Raw genomic sequence first — 21,122 nt, forward strand, 5'->3', positions numbered from 1 at the left:
TTTGCGTCTCGATTCTGGAGGGAGCTTTGTCGTCTACTCAGTATTGAGTTAAATCTCTCCTCGGCTTATCATCCCGAGACGAATGGGTTGGTTGAGAGGGCCAATCAGACTCTGGTCACTTATTTGCGACATTTTGTTTCTGCCAGGTGGGATGACTGGGCATCCTGTTACCGTGGGCTGAGTTTTCCCTTAACAATGCTGTAGCCGACTCCACCGGTCAGACTCCTTTCCTCCTTAATTACGGCCAACATCCGCGGGTTCATGTGCCTATGCACGTGTCCTCTGCTGATTCCAGGGTGGCAGAATGAGCAGTGGAGGCACGAGACATTTGGGACCGCACTCAGGATGCTATCCAGGCCTCCAAGGAGAGAATGAGGTCCTCCGCCGATGCACATCGGCACCCTGCCCCGACCTTTGCTCCTAGCGACTTAGTGTGGCTCTCCGCCCGTAACATCAGGCTGCTTGTTGAGTCCACTAAGTTTGCACCTCGCTACTTAGGTCCCTTCAAGGTCCTCAAACAGATTAACCCTGTGGTCTACCGTCTAGCCGTTCCTCCACGCCTAGGTATCACCAACACCTTTCATGTGTCCCTCCTTAAGCCCGTATACATGTCCCGATTTTCTGAGTCATCTGCCGGGACATCGGGTTTGTCTACGGACGATTACGAGGTGAACGCTATTTTGGGGTGCAAGGTGGTTCGTGGCAAAAAATTTTATTTGGTGGACTGGAAGGGTTACGGTCCTGAGCATAGGTCCTGGGAGCCTGCTGAGCACATTCGGGCTCCGCAGCTCATTGCTGCCTTCGAACGTAGCGAGGCCCAAGGAGGGGGGGGTCCTAGGGAGGGGGGTAATGTTAGGGGTCGAGTTCCCACCTCTGCACAGGGGGAATCTTGGGCCATCTCCGCTGCGGTCTCCCATTCTTCTCCTGCTGCAGTGGAGCCTGCTCAGCGGAGATGTCGGTCCCAGGGTCTCGCTCACTCTGACTCTGTACAGAGAGTTACTGCTGCTTTTCCTGCTTCTGCTATTGGAGTCAGTGCTGGGCAGCGGCGAGCAGACGCTTCTGGGACTAAGTCCTGCTTTTCTCGTTCTGAGCATGCCTAGAGTAAGATTTCTCAGTGGAGATCGAGGGTCACATGATCAGACACTGCAGCTAAGGCCATTGGTCCTTCAGGAAGTTCCTGTAGGTGCTCACGCTCTGTGGCAGCCTCTCATTGGTCCTTCTAGAAAGGTCCTGTACGTGCTGCAACTATTTAAGGCTCGCATGGCCACACGGCCATGCGCTAGTATTGTTCTATGTTGTACTTTGCGCCAGTGTGGTCACGTATGATTGTGTTTAGGGACCCGGCTGATATAAGCCCCTAGAATGCTGGCACCTCCGGCGAGGAGTTTGTGTGTTAGAGTATTCAGGGACCTGGCTGAAATAGGCCCTAGCATGCTGGCACCTCCGGCGAGGAGTTTTGGGTGCATGCATGACCACTGACTGCTCTCGTTTGGGTAGTTAGACTGTGCCACTGTGAAGGTTAACAGGGCGCAGTGCTTTGAGTTCAAGGCTACTCTGGGAAGTAACAGAGGTAGCTCATACCGCAATTGAGTTCCGCCATTTGCTAGCAGCAGGTTCTCCTGCACGGTGGACCCCGGGCTGCGAACGCATATATTATAATAAAGTCTCTATATCCACTTGGTGCGTTCTGCTAGCCCTAACACCCTGATGTACCTAAACATTGGAAAACCACCACAAGTGACCCCATTTTGGAAACTAGACCCTTCAAGGAATTTATGTAGCTATGTGGTCAGCACTTTGAACCCCCAGGTACTTCACAGAAGTTTAGAACGTAGAGGCGTGAAAAGAAAAAAATCACATTTTTTCCCGAAAAATGATATTTTAGCAACAATTTTTTTTATCTTCACAAGTGTAAAAGGAGAAAATGGACCACTTTAGTTATTGTGCAATTTCTCCTGAATACACTGATACCCCATATGTGGGGGAAAACCACTGTTTGGCCGCACGGCAGGGCTCGGAAGGGAAGGAGCGCCATTTGACTTTTTCAAACCAAAATTGGCTGGAATTGAGATCGGACACCATGTCGCGTTTGGAGAGCCCCTGATGTACCTAAACAGTGGAAAACAACCACAAGTGACCCCATTTTGGAAACTAGACCCTTCAAGGAATTTATCTAGCTATGTGGTGAGCACTTTGAACCCCCAGGTGCTTCACAGAAGTTTAGAACGTAGAGGTGTGAAAATAAAAAATCACATTTTTTCCCCCAAAATGATATTTTAGCAACAATTTATTTTATCTTCACAAGTGTAAAAGGAGAAAATGGACCACTAAAGTTGTTGTGCAATTTCTTCTGAATACACTGATACCCCATATGTGGGGGAAAACCACTGTTTGGGCACACGACAGGGCTCGGAATGGAACTTATCTAGCTATGTGATGAGCACAGTGAACCTCCAAGTGCCTCACCAAAAATTATAACGATGAGTCGTGAAAAAAAATTAAACACATTTTTTCCACAAAAATGTTCTCTTAGCTACGATTTTTTTATTTTCCCAAGGGTTATAGGACAAAATAGACAAAAAAAGATGTTGTGCAATTTTTCACGAGTACGCCAATACCCATATGTGGGGAAAAACCACTGTTTGGGCACACGTTGGGGCTCGGAATGGAATAAGTGACGTTTTGGATTGCAGACTTTGATGGAATGGTCTGTGGGCGTCATGTTGCATTTGCAGAGCCCCTGATGTGCCTCAACAGTGGAAATCTCCCACAAGTGACCCCATTTTGGAAACTGGACCTCCCAAGGAATTTATTTAGATATGTGGTGAGCACCGTAAACCTCCAAATGCCTCACCAAAAATTATAACGATGAGTCGTGAAAAAAAATAAAACACATTTTTTCCACACAAATTATCTTTTAGCTACGATTTTTTTATTTTCCCAAGGGTTATAGGACAAAATAGACAGAAAAAGATGTGCAATTTTTCACAAGTACGCCGATGCCCCATATGTGGGGAAAAACCACTGTTTGGGCACACGTCGGGGCTCGGAATGGAATAAGTGATGTTTTGGATTGCAGACTTTGATGGAATGGTCTGCAGTAGGGTTGAGCAAAACGGATCGGTCAAATTGAAAAATCACCGACTTTCGGCAAAGTCGGGTTTCGTGAAACCCGACCTGATCCTAGTGTGGGATCGGCCATGAGGTCGGCGATCTTCGCGCCAAAGTCGCATTTTGTATGACGCGTTCAGCTCCATTTCTCAGCCAATGAAGGAGGACGCAGAGTGTGGGCAGCGTGATGACATAGGTCTCGGTCCCCACCATCTTAGAGAAGGGCATGACAGTGATTGGCTTGCTTTCAGCGGCGTCACATGGGCTATAAAGGGGCGTGCACGCCGACCGCCATCTTACTTCTGCCGATCGTAGCATAGGGAGAGGTTGCTGCAGCAGCATCAGAAGAAGGGATATAGTTAGGGAGGGAAGATTAAGCCCCGAAACTGCTTGTGCTGTAGCGATTTCCACTGTCCAACACCACCTTTTCTTTGCAGGGACATTGGAGTTTATATTTTTGTGCATCAGCTCTGTAGCTTACTAGGCTGCCTTATAAGGCTCCCTGATAGCTGCATTGCTGTTTGTACGCCGCTGTACAAACCAACTGCTTTTTTAAAAGCAAAAATCCTGTTGCTCCTTTCTGCACAGCTATTTATTTATTTGTCCACACTTTTGTGTGCAGCAGTCCTTTTTATTGTTGGCTGCCATACTTGTCCTGAGATCATTGTAGGGAGATTAAAATTTTAGTTCAGTCCTTGAATTTTTTTATATATCTTCCAGCCACATTCTGCCACTTACATTGTGTTGTGTTATACACTGTGCCTGAGTTTGGGTTCAGTCTCCCCCCCAAAAAGGGAGATTTAAATTGCCACTAAGTGGATCTACGTCAGTTCTGTTTGTCGTATATCTTCCAGCCACGTTCTGCCACTTACATTGTGTAGTGTTATACACTGGGCCTGAATTTGGGTGCAGTCTTCCCCCCAAAAAAGGGAGATTTAAATTGCCACTAAGTGGATCTAAGTCAGTTCTGTTTGTCGCATATCTGCCAGCCACGTTCTGCCACTTACATTGTGTAGTGTAATTCACTGGGCCTGAGTTTTGGTGCAGCCTCCCCCCCAAAAAAGGGAGATTTAAATTGCCACTAAGTGGATCTACGTCAGTTCTGTTTGTCGTATATCTGCCAGCCACGTTCTGCCACTTACTTTGTGTAATGTAATACACTGGGCCTGAGTTTTGGTGCAGCCCCCCCAAAAAAAGGGAGATTTAAATTGCCACTAGGTGGATCTACGTCAGTTCTGTTTGTCGTATATCCTCCAGCCATGTTCTGCCACTTACATTGTGTAGTGTAATACACTGGGCCTGAGTTTTGGTGCAGTCTCCCCCCAAAAAAGGGAGATTTAAATTGCCACTAAGTAAATCTATGTCAGTTCTGTTTGTCGTAAATCTGCCAGCCACGTTCTGCCACTTACATTGTGTAGTGTAATACACTGGGCCTGAGTTTTGGTGCAGCCCCCCCCCCAAAAAAAAAGGGAGATTTAAATTGCCACTAAGTGGATCTAAGTCAGTTCTGTTTGTCGTATATCAGCCAGCCACGTTCTGCCACTTACTTTGTGTAGTGTAATACACTGGGCCTGAGTTTTGGTGCAGCCCCCCCCAAAAAAGGGAGATTTAAATTGCCACTAAGTGGATCTACGTCAGTTCTGTTTGTCGTATATCTGCCAGCCACGTTCTGCCACTTACCGTATATACTCGAGTATAAGCCGACCCGAGTATAAGCCGACCCCCCTAATTTTGCCACAAAAAACTGGGAAAACTTATTGACTCGAGTATAAGCCTAGGGTGGAAAATGCAGCAGCTACCGGTGAATTTCAAAAATAAAAATAGATGCTCCATACTGTTCATTATGGCCCCATAGCTGTGCCATATAGTGCTCTGCACCGTTCATTATTGCCCCATAGCTGTGCCATATAGTGCTCTGCACCATTATTGCCCCATACCTGTGCCATACAGTGCTCTGCACCATTATTGCCCCATAGCTGTGCCATATAGTGCTCCGCACCGTCCATTATTGCCCCATAGCTGTGCCATACAGTGCTCTGCACCATTATTGCCCCATAGCTGTGCCATATAGTGCTCTGCACCGTCCATTATTGCCCCATCGCTGTTCCATACAGTGCTCTGCACCATTATTGCCCCATAGCTGTGCCATACAGTGCTCTGCACCATTATTGCCCCATAGCTGTGCCATACAGTGCTCTGCACCATTATTGCCCCATAGCTGTGCCATATAGTGCTCTGCACCGTCCATAATTGCCCCATAGCTGTGCCATACAGTGCTCTGCACCATTATTGCCCCATAGCTGTGCCATACAGTGCTCTGCACCATTATTGCCCCATAGCTGTGCCATACAGTGCTCTGCACCATTATTGCCCCATAGCTGTGCCATATAGTGCTCTGCACCATTATTGCCCCATAGCTGTGCCATATAGTGCTCTGCACCGTCCATAATTGCCCCATAGCTGTGCTATACAGTGCTCTGCACCATTATTGCCCCATAGCTGTGCCATACAGTGCTCTGCACCATTATTGCCCCATAGCTGTGCCATATAGTGCTCTGCACCATTATTGCCCCATAGCTGTGCCATATAGTGCTCTGCACCGTCCATTATTGCCCCATAGCTGTGCCGTATAGTGCTCTGCACCATTATTGCCCCATAGCTGTGCCATATAGTGCTCTGCACCATTATTGCCCCATAGCTGTTCCATACAGTGCTCTGCACCATTATTGCCCCATAGCTGTGCCATATAGTGCTCTGCACCATTATTGCCCCATAGCTGTGCCATACAGTGCTCTGCACCATTATTGCCCCATAGCTGTGCCATACAGTGCTCTGCACCATTACTGCCCCATAGCTGTGCCATACAGTGCTCTGCACCATTGCCCCATAGCTGTGCCATATAGTGCTCTGCACCATTATTGCCCCATAGCTGTGCCATATAGTGCTCTGCACCGTTGCCCCATAGCTGTGCCATATAGTGCTCTGCACCATTATTGCCCCATAGCTGTGCCATACAGTGCTCTGCACCGTCCATTATTGCCCCATAGCTGTGCCATATAGTGCTCTGCACCGTCCATTATTGCCCCATAGCTGTGCCATATAGTGCTCTGCACCATTATTGCCCCATAGCTGTGCCATATAGTGCTCTGCACCGTCCATTATTGCCCCATAGCTGTGCTGCTGCTGCTGCAATAAAAATAATAAAACACATACTCACCTCTCTTGCTTGCAGCTCCTCGGCGCCATCTTCCCGGCGTCTCTCTGCACTGACTGATCAGGCAGAGGGCGGCGCGCACACTATATGCGTCATCGCGCCCTCTGACCTGCACAGTCAGTGAGGAGAGAGAGACGCCGGGAAGATGGAGACAGCGCTCGGCGTGTGGAACGCGGACAGGTGACTATGTAATACTTACCTGCTCCCGGCGTCCCGCTCCTTCCCCCGGACAGCTGGTCTTCGGTGCCGCAGCCTCTTCCTCTATCAGCGGTCACCGGCACCGCTTCATTAGAGAAATGAATAGGCGGCTCCGCCTCTATGGGAGGTGGAGCCGCCTATTCATTTCTCTAATGAGCGGTCCCACGTGACCGCTCAGTGGAAGAGGCTGCGGCACCGAAGACAGTGTGACAGGCAGGGGGAGCGACAGGATCGCCGGGACTAGGTAAGTATATGACAGTGCTCACCCGCCGACCCCACCACCGATCATGACTCGAGTATAAGCTGAGGGGGCACTTTCAGCCCAAAAATTTGGGCTGAAAATCTCGGCTTATACTCGAGTATATACGGTACATTGTGTAGTGTAATACACCGGGCCTGAGTTTTGGTGCAGTCTCCCCCCCAAAAGAGGAAGATTTAAATTGCCACCAAGTGGATCTACGTCAGTTCTGTTTGTCGTATATCTGCCAGCCTCATTCTGCCACTTACATTGTGTAGTGTTAGACACTGGGCCTGAGTTTTGGTTCAGTCTCCCCAAAATAAAAAGGGAGATTTAAATTCCCAACAAGTTTATATACACCTTCTACCTTGTTTTACAGTACCATATAACGGTTGTTATTTTGGTTAGATTTTCCCCAAAATGAGGAAGTCTGGTGGAAGAGGCCGTGGGCGGTCCTTGCCAGCTGGTACTGATGGTGGCGGTGGTGGTGGAGCATCTGGTGGTAGTGGGAAAAGCAAAATAGCACCTAAGGCTGGAGGCATTGAGCCAGCGTCATTGTCTGGCTACACAAGGCCTCGAAGGCTCCCTTATCTGGGAGTAGGAAAACCGCTTTTAAAGCCGGAGCAGCAGGAAAAAGTTTTGGCTTTCCTTGCTGACTCAGCCTCTAGCTCTTTCGCCTCCTCTTCAGAAAGTTCGAAATTTAAAAGCAGCGAGTCGTCAGTGGATGCTCCCGGTCATGAAAAAGTTGCTTCCTTGTGTCCTTCACCCAGAACAACAGTGAAGGATGCGTCAGGCGACACAACAGGTTACTCCATGGAGCTCTTTACACATACCGTGCCTGGGTTAGAAAGGGAAATTGTTAACAGGCCATTGCCATTACAAGATGAATCGGACATGGAGTGCACAGATGCACAGCCACAGCTAGATTATTATGCTGTTCCATTGACTCAGATCACTACATTACCCTCGCAGTGTACTGAGACAGAATCTGACCCTGATGAGACTATGGTGCCCCGTCCCGAACGCTATAGCACCTTACACGGTGACACAGAGAAAGGTGCACATGACATTGAAGAGGAGGTGATAGATGACCCAGTTGTTGACCCAGATTGGCAGCCATTGGGGGAAGAGGGTGCCGCTGACAGTAGCTCAGAAGCGGAGGAGGATGATCTGCAGCAGCCATCTACATCACAACAGCTTTCATCTGGCAGGCCCGTATCAGGCCAAAAACGTTTGTCAACCAAAAAAACAGTTTTAGGACAGCGTGGCCATCTGGTGAAAGTAGCACAGCGTGCAATGCCTGAAAAGGTATTCCATAGTAGGACGAGTAGAGTGTGGCAATTTTTTTACCAAGATCCGAATGATCAGTGCAAAGTTATCGGTAAGAAATGCTCAAAGACCTTTAGCAGAGTGAAGAATTCCCAAAATTTAAATACAACGTGCATGCATAGACAGTTAACCAGCATGCACTTGCAAGCCTGGACTAACTACCAAACATCCCGTACTGTTGGTGCACCTGCTCAGAATGAAGGTAGTCAGCAATGCTACATTGCTTCCCTCACTGTAAGCCCACCGGTTAGGACACCACCAGCAACAAATGTGGATGTATCGTCGCAAGGCCAAAGCAGTCAGGGAATCACAAGGTTCTTGGTAGGAAACACTGTGTGTAGGCCAACATCAAGAATACCATCACTAACCCTCTCTCAATCTGCCATGTCCACCACCACCCCCGCTAGTTCCACCATATGCAGCTCTCCAGTCCAGCTCACCCTACAAGAGACTCTCATTAGGAAAATGAAGTACTCATCCTCTCATCCGCGTACACAGGGTTTGAACGCCCACATTGCTAGACTAATCTCATTAGAGATGATGCCCTACCGGTTGGTTGAAAGTGAAACTTTCAAAGTCCTGATGGCCTATGCAGTACCACGCTATGACCTACCGAGTTGACACTTCTTTGCAAGAAAAGCCATCCCAGACCTCCACCAGCATGTCAAAGACCGCATTGTCCATGCACTGAGGCAATCAGTCAGTGGAAAGGTGCACCTCACAACAGATGCATGGATCAGTAGGCATGGCCTGGGACGTTACGTGTCCATCACGGCGCACTGGGCTAATGTGGTGGATGCAGGATCCACAGGGGACAGCCATAGTGGGACAGTTCTGCCTAGCCCATGGTCTAGGAAACAGTTGGCTGTAGGTGCTCGCCACCCCTCCTCCTCCTCCTCCTCTTCCAGAAGCAAAAGCTCGTCCACAGAGCCCAGTCGCACAACCACTCCATCTGCAGCTGCCAGTGTTGCACACGAGGTGTCCCATTATGGAACAGCTAGTGGTAAACGTCAGCAGGCTGTGTTGGAAATGAAGTGTTTGGGTGACAACATACTCACAGCGGAAGTACTGGCCGAGTACTTGCAGCAAGAAACTCAGTCATGGCTGGGCAGTGTACATTTTGAGGCAGGCAAGGTAGTCAGTGATAACGGAAGGAATTTTATGGCTGCCATAGCCCTTTCAGAACTGAAACACATACCTTGCCTGGCTCACACCTTGAACCTGGTGATGCAGTGCTTCCTGAAATATTATCCGGGGTTACCAGCCCTGCTCCTGAAGGTGCGAAGACTTTGCTCGCACATCCGCTGGTCGCTCGTACACTCCAGCCGTATGCTGAACCATCAGCGATCGTTGAATCTTCCCCAGCACCGCCTAATAATCGACGTTGCAACAAGGTGGAACTCCACACTGCACATGCTTCAGAGGCTGTGCGAACAGAGGCGTGCTGTAATGTATTTGTGGGAGGATACACATACACGGGCAGGCAGTTGGATGGCAGACATGGAGTTGTCTGGTGTGCAGTGGTCGAAGCTACAAGACCTCTGTCAAGTCCTTCAGTGTTTTGAGGAATGCACATGGCTGGTAAATGCAGACGACGCCATCATAAGCAAGAGCATCCCACTAATGCGTCTGCTGATGCAAAGTTTGACGCACATTAAGGAGCAGGCGTCTGCAGCCGAGGAGGAGGGAAGCCTTGATGACAGTCAGCCATTGTCTGCTCAGGGAACTCTCCTAGGCAAGGTGGCGGATGAAGAGGAGGAGGAGGATGATGGGGATGAATATTCATGGGGGGAGGATGTTTCTCAGGGGGCAATAGAAACTGGTGGCGTTGCAAGGTCAGGTACAGGGTTTTTGCGGGACACAAGTGATGTTGATTTGCAAGAAAGTGCTCCTCAACCCAGCACAAGCAGTGAATTGACACCTGGAACATTGGCCCACATGGCTGAGTAAGCCTTGCGTATCCTAAAAAGGGACCCCCGCATTATCAAAATGATGACTGATGACGATTACTGGTTGGCCTGCCTCCTGGATCCACGATATAAAGGAAAATTACAAAATATCATGCCACATGAGAACCTTGAGCAAATATTGGCTACCAAACAAGCAACTCTTGTAGACCGTTTGGTTCAGGCATTCCTAGCACACAGCAGCGGTGATGGTTCTCACAGGAGCCGTAGGGGTCAACATGGCAGAGGTGTTAGAGATGCACAAATCCGAAGTGGCGTTAAACAGAGGGGTTTTATGACCAGCCACCTGTTGATTTATAAACATTTTTTTGGCAGACATTTAGCCTACTTTTTTGTTTTAGGCCTACTACCTGTGTCTGTCTGCACCACTCCTTACAGTTGTCCTCCACTGAACAAAGCTATGCCGCCTGTTTACTCCTGCTACCAATTTTGAACTGCTTTGAGCCTACTTTTTTATTTTAGGCCTACTACCTGTGTCTGCCTGCGCCACTCCTTACAGTTGTCCTCCACTGAACAAAGCTATACCGCCTGTGTACTGTTTCCAATTTTGAACTGCATTTAGCGTACTTACTTATTTGGGCCTAGTAACTGTGTCAGCCACTCCTTACAGTTGTCCTCCACTGAACAAAGCTATGCCGCCTGTGTACTCCTGTTTCCAATTTTGAACTGCATTTAGCCTACTTATTTGGACCTATATCTGTGTTTCCTCCTCATCCTTCCCATTGCCCAGCCACTGCTAGATGAGTCTGCTAGTACATTGACCCAGACCACTACATTCCCCTTGCACTCTACACAGCCAGAATCTGACCCTGCTGAAAGTCAGGTTCCTCTTCCCGCATACTATACCACCTTACATGGGGAGAAAGAGGAAGGTGCAGATGAAAGTGCAGGTTCCTTCATCAGGTGGGGGGGCATACTCGTTGGCACTGGCACAGGGCCCCTCATAGTACACAAAAATGTCTCTGGCAGTGGGAGGCACCGCCCACTGTCAAACACACCACCGTACTATGAGGGGGCCCTGTGTCAGTGCCAACTAGTTGGCCCCCCCCTGCTTGCTCAGGATCACAGCACTTGCAAAGTTGAAATACTTACCTCTCCCTGCTCCACCGCCATGACGTATTCCGCGTTTCCTGGGCCCACGAAAATCTTGAGCCAGCCCTACCCCCCTACAACTTTAGCCAAATGACCCCCTGTTTTCAATGCCTAATTATTATTATAAAGTAAATTAAGATTGACAAGCTTCAGTAATACGAATTGATGTTTTTGCATTAAAATGGCCACTGTAGGTGTTTTCCTGTCCTCCACTCACTGCCGACTTTGCCTCCCCATTTACTTGCATTGGGTTTCGTGTTTCAGTCAGCCCCGACTTTTCGCAATAATCGGACGATTTCACCCGACTCGACTTTTGAGAAAGTCGGGTTTCGCGAAACCCGACTCGATCCTAAAAAAGTAAAAGTCGCTCAACTCTAGTCTGCAGGCGTCATGTTGTGTTTGCAGAGCCCCTGATGTGCCTAAGCAGTGGAAATCCTCCACAAGTGACCCCATTTTGGAAACTACACCCCTGAAGGAATATATCTAGAGGCATAGTTTTATAGTATTGATTATAATTCTTTTGGTTTTACTGGTGTATGAATTTATAATGTGGCGGTATGTGTAAGATGTGTGGGGTACATCAGATAATAAAAGGGTATTGTGTCAACAGGGTATAAACTGATTTTATTAATTTGTGGACGTGTGGTATGCTTTGAAGCAATCCTAAATGCAAAGGCCAGGTTTCTCAGGGCAGGTTTCACAATGGTAAATTGTGTCCTTTCGGATTCCCCTCTTGGAACATACTCTGCACCGTTTTTGTGATCGTCCTGTCCTCGCTGTTTGGGGAACCTGTCCTGGGAAATGTTGACCTGGGACAATACAAGCACTATCAGATTCAGAAGTACTGGGGCCCTCACCTTCCTGAGTGCCAAACATTAGGGCCTTGATGACTACCTCCTGAAACTGAAGGAAGGTCCCTGTATTGCCTGCAGATCAGGACAGCACAAAAGCATTGTACATGCCATCTGTACAATGTGCACGGCCAATTTTTTGTACCATCCTTTGGCTTTTTGCATGGCACTGTATGGTTGGAGGACCTGATCTGAGAGATCCACACCCCCCATGTACCGATTGTAATCCAGGATACAATCTGGCTTTAGGACTTGTGCTGTGGTCCCACGAACAGTGACAAGAGTGCTGTTGTCACGGTGCATGGTGGTCAGGATAAGGACATCCCTTTTGTCCTTATACTTGACCACCAGTATGTTGTCACCGCATTTGGCTCTGCTTTCCCCTTTTCTCAGCATTTGCCCAATTAGCGACTTAGGGAGGCCTCGCTGATTTTTTCACATGGTGCCACATGCAGCTGTACCTCTGGCAGAGAGGCCCTTGAAGAGTGGGATGCTGGTGTAAAAGTTGTCAATGTAGAGGTGATAACCCTTATCCAGCAGTGGGTGCAGCAATTCCCACACAATTTTCCCACTCACCCCCAGGATGAGGGGGCAATCAGGGGGGTTAATCTGGATGTCCTTCCCCTCATAGACCCTAAATCTGTGGGTGTACCCTGAGGTACTCTCGCACAGTTTGTACAGCTTTATTCCGTACCTGGACCTCTTACTGGGCAGGTACTGTCGGAATTTTAGCCTCCCTTTGAAGTGAATGAGAGATTCATCAATAGCGATGTCCCTCTGGGGTGTGTACGCTTCAGCAAATTTTCTGCTGAAGTGTTCAATCACTGGCCGAATTTTATATAGACGATCAAAGTTTGGATCGTCTTGAGGAGGACACTGTGCATTATCACTGAAATGCAAAAATTTTTGGATCCCTTCAAATCGTGTCCTTTTCATGGCCATGCGGAATACCGTTGTACTGTAGAGAATGTCAGTACTCCAGTATTGCAGAAGCTTTGGCTTTTTGATTATGCCCATATGCAGCAAAATTCCCCAAAATGTCATCATCTCTGCTGCATTTACGGGGGTCCATCTTGCGTAAGATGACGTAGGATTTTGGGTGAAAAATTGCTGGGCATAAAGGTTCGTCTGGGCCACCATAAGATTTATTATTTCATCACTGAAAAAGAATTTGAAGAAGTCAATTTCAGTGAGGCCAGTGGTGTCAAACTGGATTCCTGAGCTGCTGCTGAAATCTGGAATAACGGGCTGAAAATTTTCAGGGGGTGCAATCCATACGGGATCGATTGCTGCAGGAGTTGCCTGGGTCCTACGGCGCCTTGTTGGGGTCCTTCCTCACCAGATGAGGAGGAGGATGAGGATGAGGAGGAATAGAGGAATGTGGGATCTTCCTCACTGGCTGTATCCGATGGCGTAAGCCTCCTCTGGTGAATAGCACCTTGTTGACGAATGGGCCATTTTTTTTCCCCAAACCCTGGGGATGTATGTGTAAGTGGTCCTTTAACATGTGTAATGTGTGGGGCTTGTGTATAGGGTACTCTTTATTATAACCAATCAGAGAGAAAAAACAAGTAGTGAGAAAAAATGTAGAAGAAACAAGAAAAAAAGATGAAAAGAAAAATCAGATGTAAAAAAATAAGTTTGTAGAAAAAAAAAGTATAAATTTACCCTACGCAATTAAATCTTTTTTTTGCAAAAGAAAAAATGAACACCACTAACAGTGTGACGTACGCTCCCCTAATGCACTAGAGATTATCCGGCGATGGCAGATTTTATTAAGCAAAAAAGACGCTACCTCCCTACCTATAAAACTACTCTGTATGATTTTTTTTTTCTAAAAGATGATCGGTCGTCACTAACGCTGTGATGCTGGCTACACTAACATGCTACCACTAAACTACTCTGTTCTTTTCTCTTTTCTCTAAAAAAAAAGACCGGTCGTCACTAATGCTGTGACACCAGCTAATCTACGTCTAAAACTACACTTTACTAACTACTATTATTATATTTTTGTAAAAAAAAAATTGGACGTCGCTTAGACTGCGATGTCCACTACGCTAACTAGCTAAAAAAAGAAAAAGTCCTGTGGCGCAGTCTCTGATCAGCAGCGATACTGATCAAAGCACTGCGGACACAGGAAGAGCACGAATGCTCCGCACGGGACGCCGCGCACAGGAAAAAAAACGCAAAAAAGTGCGCTAAAAATTGAATTGGAGGGGGGAGGGGGGTACTGGAACAGGGATGGAGGGACGTCACCAAACACTGACGCCGGCTACGCTACCTTGTTACGTCTAAAACTACACTGTACTACTATTTTTTTTCTAAAAAAAAAACGGACGTCGCTTAGACTGCAATGTCCGCTACGCTAACTAGCTAAAAAAAAAAAGTCCTGTGGCGCAGTCTCTGATCAGCAGCGATACTGATCAGAGCGCTGTGGACACAGGAAGAGCACGAATGCTCTGCGCGGGACACCGCGCACAGGAAAAAAAGCGCAAAAAAGTGCACAAAAAATTCAATTGGAGGGTGGGGAGGGGGAGGGAGGGGGTACTGGAACAGGGATGGGGGGATGGGAAAGGGGTGGGGGAGGTGCTGCTGCTGCTGTGATCACAGGCCTCACTCAGCAGGCAGATGGCAGCAGAAAGCACAAGCACAGAGCACGGAGCTGGAGCAGCACACAGCACACAGCACACAGCACAGGAGGGCAGGAGATCGCCGGGTTGATCACACTGGCCACCAATGGATTCCTTCACTCAGGTCAGACAGAGGGGCTTGGACAACCGCTCTGCACGCCAAATCTGAGAGAAAGATGGCGTGCAGGACGGTGATCGGTATTTTAAATTAACCCCTTTGGCACTGAATGGCTAGAACTGAATGTTCAGCCAATCAGCGCCATAGGGGTTAATCAGGTGAGGTGACGTGGCGATCACCCCACCTACTGTGACGGCTGTGATTGGTGTGACGTCACACAGCACCAATCACAGCCTGTCACATGCTTTTTTTTTTTTTTTTAAACTTTATTGTCATGTCGCTGTGATTGGCTGGTCAGAATTGACCAGCCAATCATAGCGATCGCTGATGCGGGGGGGCGGTGCAGCCCCCCGGGGTTACGTGCAGCCATTGGAACCCGATCACCGCGTGATGCCACGCAGTGATGGGAAAATGGCAGTGCCGTACTAGTACAGCGGCTGGCACAAATGCAGTGCCCGCGGCGCAGTACTAGTACAGCGCATGGCGCGAAGGGGTTAATATCTGCCCTCAGTCACTGGCTTTCCCATTCTGGGAATCCCACTCATTTTTTCAGGGATTTAACCCTTTAATTTAATAGCTAGATACCCCACATCTTACACAGAGACACTTGGAATATGTAATAAAAGAAGGGATATGAGATGGTTTACTGTATGTAAACCATGTATCATATCCTCTCAGGCTTGTGAAGGAGAGAGGAAAAGCCGGCAATTGAATTACCGGCTTTTCTGCTATTTAGCGCTGAATTAAATATAAATATATATATGTGTCTCACTGACATGTGTGTATATATATATATATATATATATATATATATATATATATATATATATATATACACCCCTATTCTATGTGTAGACATTTATTCTACCTATTCTATTCTAACCTGTCAGTGTGATTTTACTGTACACCACACTGAATTGCCAGCTTTTCTAGAGAACACCGCTGCGTATTTCTCGCAAGTCACACGCATGGTCTGTGTGTAATCCGTAATTTTCTCTCCCCCATAGACTTTCATTGGCGGATTTTTTGCACAATACGCTGACAAACGCAGCATGCTGCGATTTTCTACGCCCTTAACATACCGTATATTACGGATGTGTAATATACGGCAGATAGGAACTGCCCCATAGAGAATCATTGGGCCGTGTGCAATGCGTATTTTCTGGATGTATTTTCTGCGCTCATACGTCCGTAAAACTCGCTAGTGTGACGCCGGCCTAAGTGTTTTAACTGTGTTATTGAAGCTGCAAAATGTATCTCCTTTTTGGTATGTCATGCTTTAAATAAAACTGCTTTGTTTTGATATTTCCTGGTCTTTGGCTTTGACAAACTTTATTGATACAGTCACGTACAGACGTACAGATTACAAGCATCATTAGTGTTGTTCCGCTGTGGGAATGCATTATAAATGTGTTTTTTTACCTGTAGAAAACACGGACTCCGTAGACTATAATGGGTTTGCAGCATCTTACAGTTCTAGAAAAGTGAATGGGATTTATAGAAATCTCATGTCCATTGTGCTTTTATTTACTCTGTATAATCTGACCTGCAGTGCTTGTTTTAAGTCCACAAAATGTCAATTTCCCTTGCGGATACGCTGAGTTTCATGTGCAGATTTTTTTCCATAGATACCAAAAAATTTACAGTGGAAATGCACTAAAAACGCATGTAATCTGCACGTGAAATGTTGGTATTTGAAAAAAACAACTATTAGATGTAAATAGAATATCACATACCAAAAATAAACAAGAACTGCGGCATCAAAAGCATGATGAAACCACACGTTAAAAAATGCCCACAAAAACACAATGAAAAAAGGCAAACAAATTACCGTAAATGACCTAGAAGGTACAGAAATGCTGCAGAAACGCTGCAACATCAAACACTCCCCAAATAATCATTGTGGGAACTCATTGTTGACTTTTTGGTGTTGCAGAATTTCTGCACCATTTCTGCACCTGTTATTTAAATAAGGTTACTTATGTTTTTTATAGCGTTTACTTTTTTTTTTTACTTTTTTTACTGTGTTTTTGACTGCAGTTTTTGTCTCTTTTGTATGTTATGCTCTGTTTTTGATAGTTCACGGAATTTAGCTTTGACAAAACTTTATTTATATACTTAGGTGCAGATTATATGTGTTTTTGATGTATTACTGCTGCAGAAACGCACTTATAACAAGTGCATTTTTTTACCTGCGGAATTTCCACACCTAATGCAGGTCTATGGGGAAAATCTGCACAAAGACGGAAGTACCCTTAGACAATTATATAGTAGATATTCTAGGTTCTTCAAAGTAGCCACCTTTTGCTTTGATTACTGCTTTGCACACTCTTGGCATTCTCTTGATGAGCTTCAAGAGGTAGTCACCGGGAATGGTCTTCCAACAGTCTTGAAGGAGTTCCCAGAGATGCTTAGCATTTGTTAGCCCTTTTGCCTTCACTTTGCGGTCCAGCTCACCCCAAACCATCTCGATTGGGTTCAGGTCTGGTGACTGTGACCCCCATCACTCTCCTTCTTGGTCAAATAGCCCTTACACAGCCTGGAGGTGTGTTTGGGGGCATTGTCCTGTTGAAAAATAAATGATGGTCCAACTAAACGCAAACCGGATGGAATAGCATGCCGCTGCAAGATGTTGTGGTAGCCATGCTGGTTCAATATGCCTTCAATTGTGAATAAATCCCCAACAGTGTCACCAGCAAAGCACCCCCACACCATCACACCTCCTCCTCCATTCTTCACGGTGGGAACCTGGCATGTAGAGTCCATCCATTCACCTTTGTTGCATCGCACAAAGACACGGTGGTTGGAACCAAAGATCTCCAATTTGGACTCATCAGACCAAAGCACAGATTTCCACTGGTCTAATGCCCATTACTTGTGTTCTTTAGCCCAAACAAGTCTCTTCTGCTTGTTGCCTGTCCTTAGCAGTGGTTTCCTAGCAGCTATTTTACCATGAAGGCCTGCTGCACAAAGTCTCCTCTTAACAGTTGTTGTAGAGATGTGTCTGCTGCTAGAACTCTGTGTGGCATTGACCTGGTCTCTAATCTGAGCTGCTGTTAACCTGCAATTTCTGAGACTGGTGACTTGGATAAACTTATCCTCAGAAGCAGAGGTGACTTTTGGTCTTCCTTTACTGGGGCGGTCTTCATATGAGCCAGTTTCTTTGTAGCGCTTAATGGTTTTTGCAACTGCACTTGGGGACACTTTCAAAGTTTTCCCAATTTTTCAGACTGACTGACCTTCATTTCTTAAAGTAATGATGGCCACTCATATTTCTTTACTTAGCTGCTTTTTTCTTGCCATAATACAAATTCAAACAGTCTATTCAGTAGGACTATCAGCTGTGTATCCACCAGACTTCTGCACAACACAACTGATGGTCCCAACCCCATTTATAAGGCAAGAAATCACACTTATTAAACCTGACAGGGCACACCTGTGAAGTGAAAACCATTTCTGGTGACTACCTTTTGAAGCTCATCAAGAGAATGCCAAGAGTGTGCAAAGCAGTAGTCAAAGCAAAAGGTGGCTACTTTGAAGAACCTAGAATATAAGACATATTTTCAGTTGTTTCACACTTTTTTGTTAAGTATATAATTCCACGTGTGTCAATTCATAGTTTTGATGTCTTCAGTGTGAATGTACAATATTCTTAGCCATGAAACTACAGAAAAATCTTTGAATGAGTAGGTGTGTCCAAACTTTTGGTCTGTACTGTATATATATGAGTCACTGACATATACTGTTTATATACACTGCTCAAAAAACGTTAAAGGGAACACTAAAATCCCACATCCTAGATATCACTGAATGAAATATTCCAGTTGTAAATCTTTCTTCATTATATAGTGGAATGTGTTAAGAACAGTAAAACCTAAAAATGATCAATTTAAATTACAACTAATATCCCATGGAGGTCTGGAGTTGGAATGATGCTCAAAATCAAAGTGGAAAATCAAATTGCAGGCTGATCCAACTTCACTGGAAATGCCTCGGGACAAGGAAGTGATGCTCAGTAGTGTGTGTGGCCTCCACGTGCCTGTATGACCTCCCTACAACACATGGGCATGCTCCTGATGAAGTGGCGGATGGTCTCCTGAGGGATCTCCTCCCATACCTGGACTAAAGCATCCACCAACTCCTTGACAGTCTGTGCTGCAACGTGACTTTGGTGGATGGAGCGAGACATGATGTCCCAGATGTGTTCAATAGGATTCAGGTCTGGGGAACAGGCAGGCCAGGCCATAGCTTCAATGCCTTCATCTTTCAGGGACTGCTGACACACTCCAGCCACATGAGGTCTGACATTGTCATGCACTAGGAGGAAACCAGGGCCAACCGCAGCAGCATATGGTCACACAAGGGATCTGAGGATCTCATCTCGGTACCTAATTGCAGTCAGGCTACCTCTGGGAGCACATAGAGGGCTGTGCGGCCTTCCAAAGAAATGCCACCCCACACCATTACTGACCCACTGCCAAACCGGTCATGCTGATGGATGTTGCTGGCAGCAGATTGCTCTCGACGGCATCTCCAGACTCTGTCACGTCTGTCACATGTGCTCAGTGTGAACCTGCTTTCATGTGTGAACAGACAGGGCACCAGTTGCGAATTTACCAATCCTGGCATTCTGTGGCAAATGCCAAGCGTCCTGCACGGTGTTCGGCTGTGAGCACAACCCCCATCTGTGGACGTTGGGCACTCAGACCATCCTCATGGAGTCGGTTTCTAACCGTTTGTGCAGACACATGCACATTTGTGGCCTGCTGGAGGTCATTTTGCAGGACTCTGGCAGTGCTCCTCCTGTTCCTCCTTGCACAAGGCTGAGGCAGTGGTCCTGCTGCTGGGTTGTTGCCCTCCTAGGGCCCCCTCCACATCTCCTGGTGTACTGGCCTGTCTCCTGGTAGCACCTCCAGCCTCTGGACACTATGCTGACAGACACAGCTAGCCTTCTTGCCACAGCTCACATTGATGTGCCATCCTGGATGAGCTGCACTACCTTAGCCAGTTGTGTGGGTTATAGAGTCCTTCTCATGCTACCACGAGTGTGAAAGCACAACCAACATTCAAAAGTGACCAAAACATCAGTCAGAAAACATTGGTACTAAGATGTGGTCTGTGGTCCCCACCTGCAGAACCACTCCTTTATTGAGAGTATCTTGATGATTGCCAATAATTTCCATCTGTTGTCTATTCCATTTGCACAACAGCATGTGAATTGATTGTCAAACAGTTTTGTTTCCTAAGTGGACAGTTTGATTTCACAGAAGTTTGATTCACTTGGAGTTATATTCTGTTGTGTTCCCTATATTTTTTTGAGCAGTGTATATATAAACCTATTCTATGACTGATCTATGACGCTGTGCAGGAGATCCGAATATTGCTAGGTGAGTAGTGAAATACTCGCTATGTTCCAGATACCGCGAGTACCGCAGCATTACTCGCCGAGTACCGAGTACTTGAAAATATACACGCTCAATCCTACCCATGACCATTCTGTGCATCGATGTCCATACTCTTGGATACAAAGATCTGCAATGAGGTCTGCAGAATTGTGTTCATGTCATGCATACTGCCTTTTTTGTGTAAACTTACCTCTTCAAGTTTATCAACTCGTCCAACAATTTTTGTAGTGACGGCATGCAGTTTCAGTAGATCTAGCCCATAGAAGGCCCCTTCCAACATTTCTATAATAGCAGAAAGCTGTTGAAGAAGATCACACAATAATATTATTAACACAGCAAAGCTGAAACTTGTTGTAATTGGGCTCTCAATATGCTACACTGCCAAAGACATACTGATAGGGAATTTAGATTATGAGCCCCATCAGGGACAGCGATGATAATGTGTGGAAACTGTAAAGCGCTGTGGAATATGCTAGCGCAATATATACAAATAAAGATTATTTATATTTATTTATTTTATAAGGGTGGCAGCGACCGGTCTGTCCTGTCAGCAGCCAAAATAGCACAAGGTTTTTCCATTTGGCTGCTACAAGCACTAAGAGAATAGCCCAGACACACAGCGGTGAAATCATCATGAGGGGTTTTTAATGTCTTTTTTGATTTGCAGATGCATTGCTTTCATTTGAATCTAATATATCAGTGTTTCATAATGTTTGATAAATTTAGAGCATCTTTACTCGTTTTTCCACTTTTTATCCCCGCATCTGGCTTGAATTTGTGGACTTCTGAGTGACTTTTTTAAAAAGTTGCAATTCAGTCATATTCATTACTGGCAAACCACGTTCATTTTATTAAACTAGAAAAAGAAGTATAAAATAGCAAAACAATTCCACATTTTCTTTTGGAAACTAAGTTGGCATAAAAGATACTAAAATATACCTTTTACAGGTTCTCCTCCTGTACTTCTTA

General features: G+C 46.3%; 1 protein-coding gene across 3 annotated transcripts in view; it reads right to left on the reverse strand.

Annotated features, from left to right (window-relative positions):
* OLFML2B (olfactomedin like 2B) overlaps positions 1 to 21,122 on the reverse strand; it is a 626,988-nt gene that overhangs the window by 329,998 nt on the left and 275,868 nt on the right. For all 3 annotated transcript variants that reach the window (XM_077278505.1, XM_077278504.1, XM_077278503.1), the window contains exon 3: positions 20,344 to 20,451. In XM_077278505.1, coding sequence (XP_077134620.1) covers positions 20,344 to 20,451 — 108 coding nt within the window. The remainder of the gene's footprint in view (positions 1 to 20,343; positions 20,452 to 21,122) is intronic.

Source organism: Ranitomeya variabilis, chromosome 8, assembly GCF_051348905.1.
Source record: "Ranitomeya variabilis isolate aRanVar5 chromosome 8, aRanVar5.hap1, whole genome shotgun sequence".
Lineage (NCBI taxonomy): Eukaryota > Metazoa > Chordata > Amphibia > Anura > Dendrobatidae > Ranitomeya > Ranitomeya variabilis.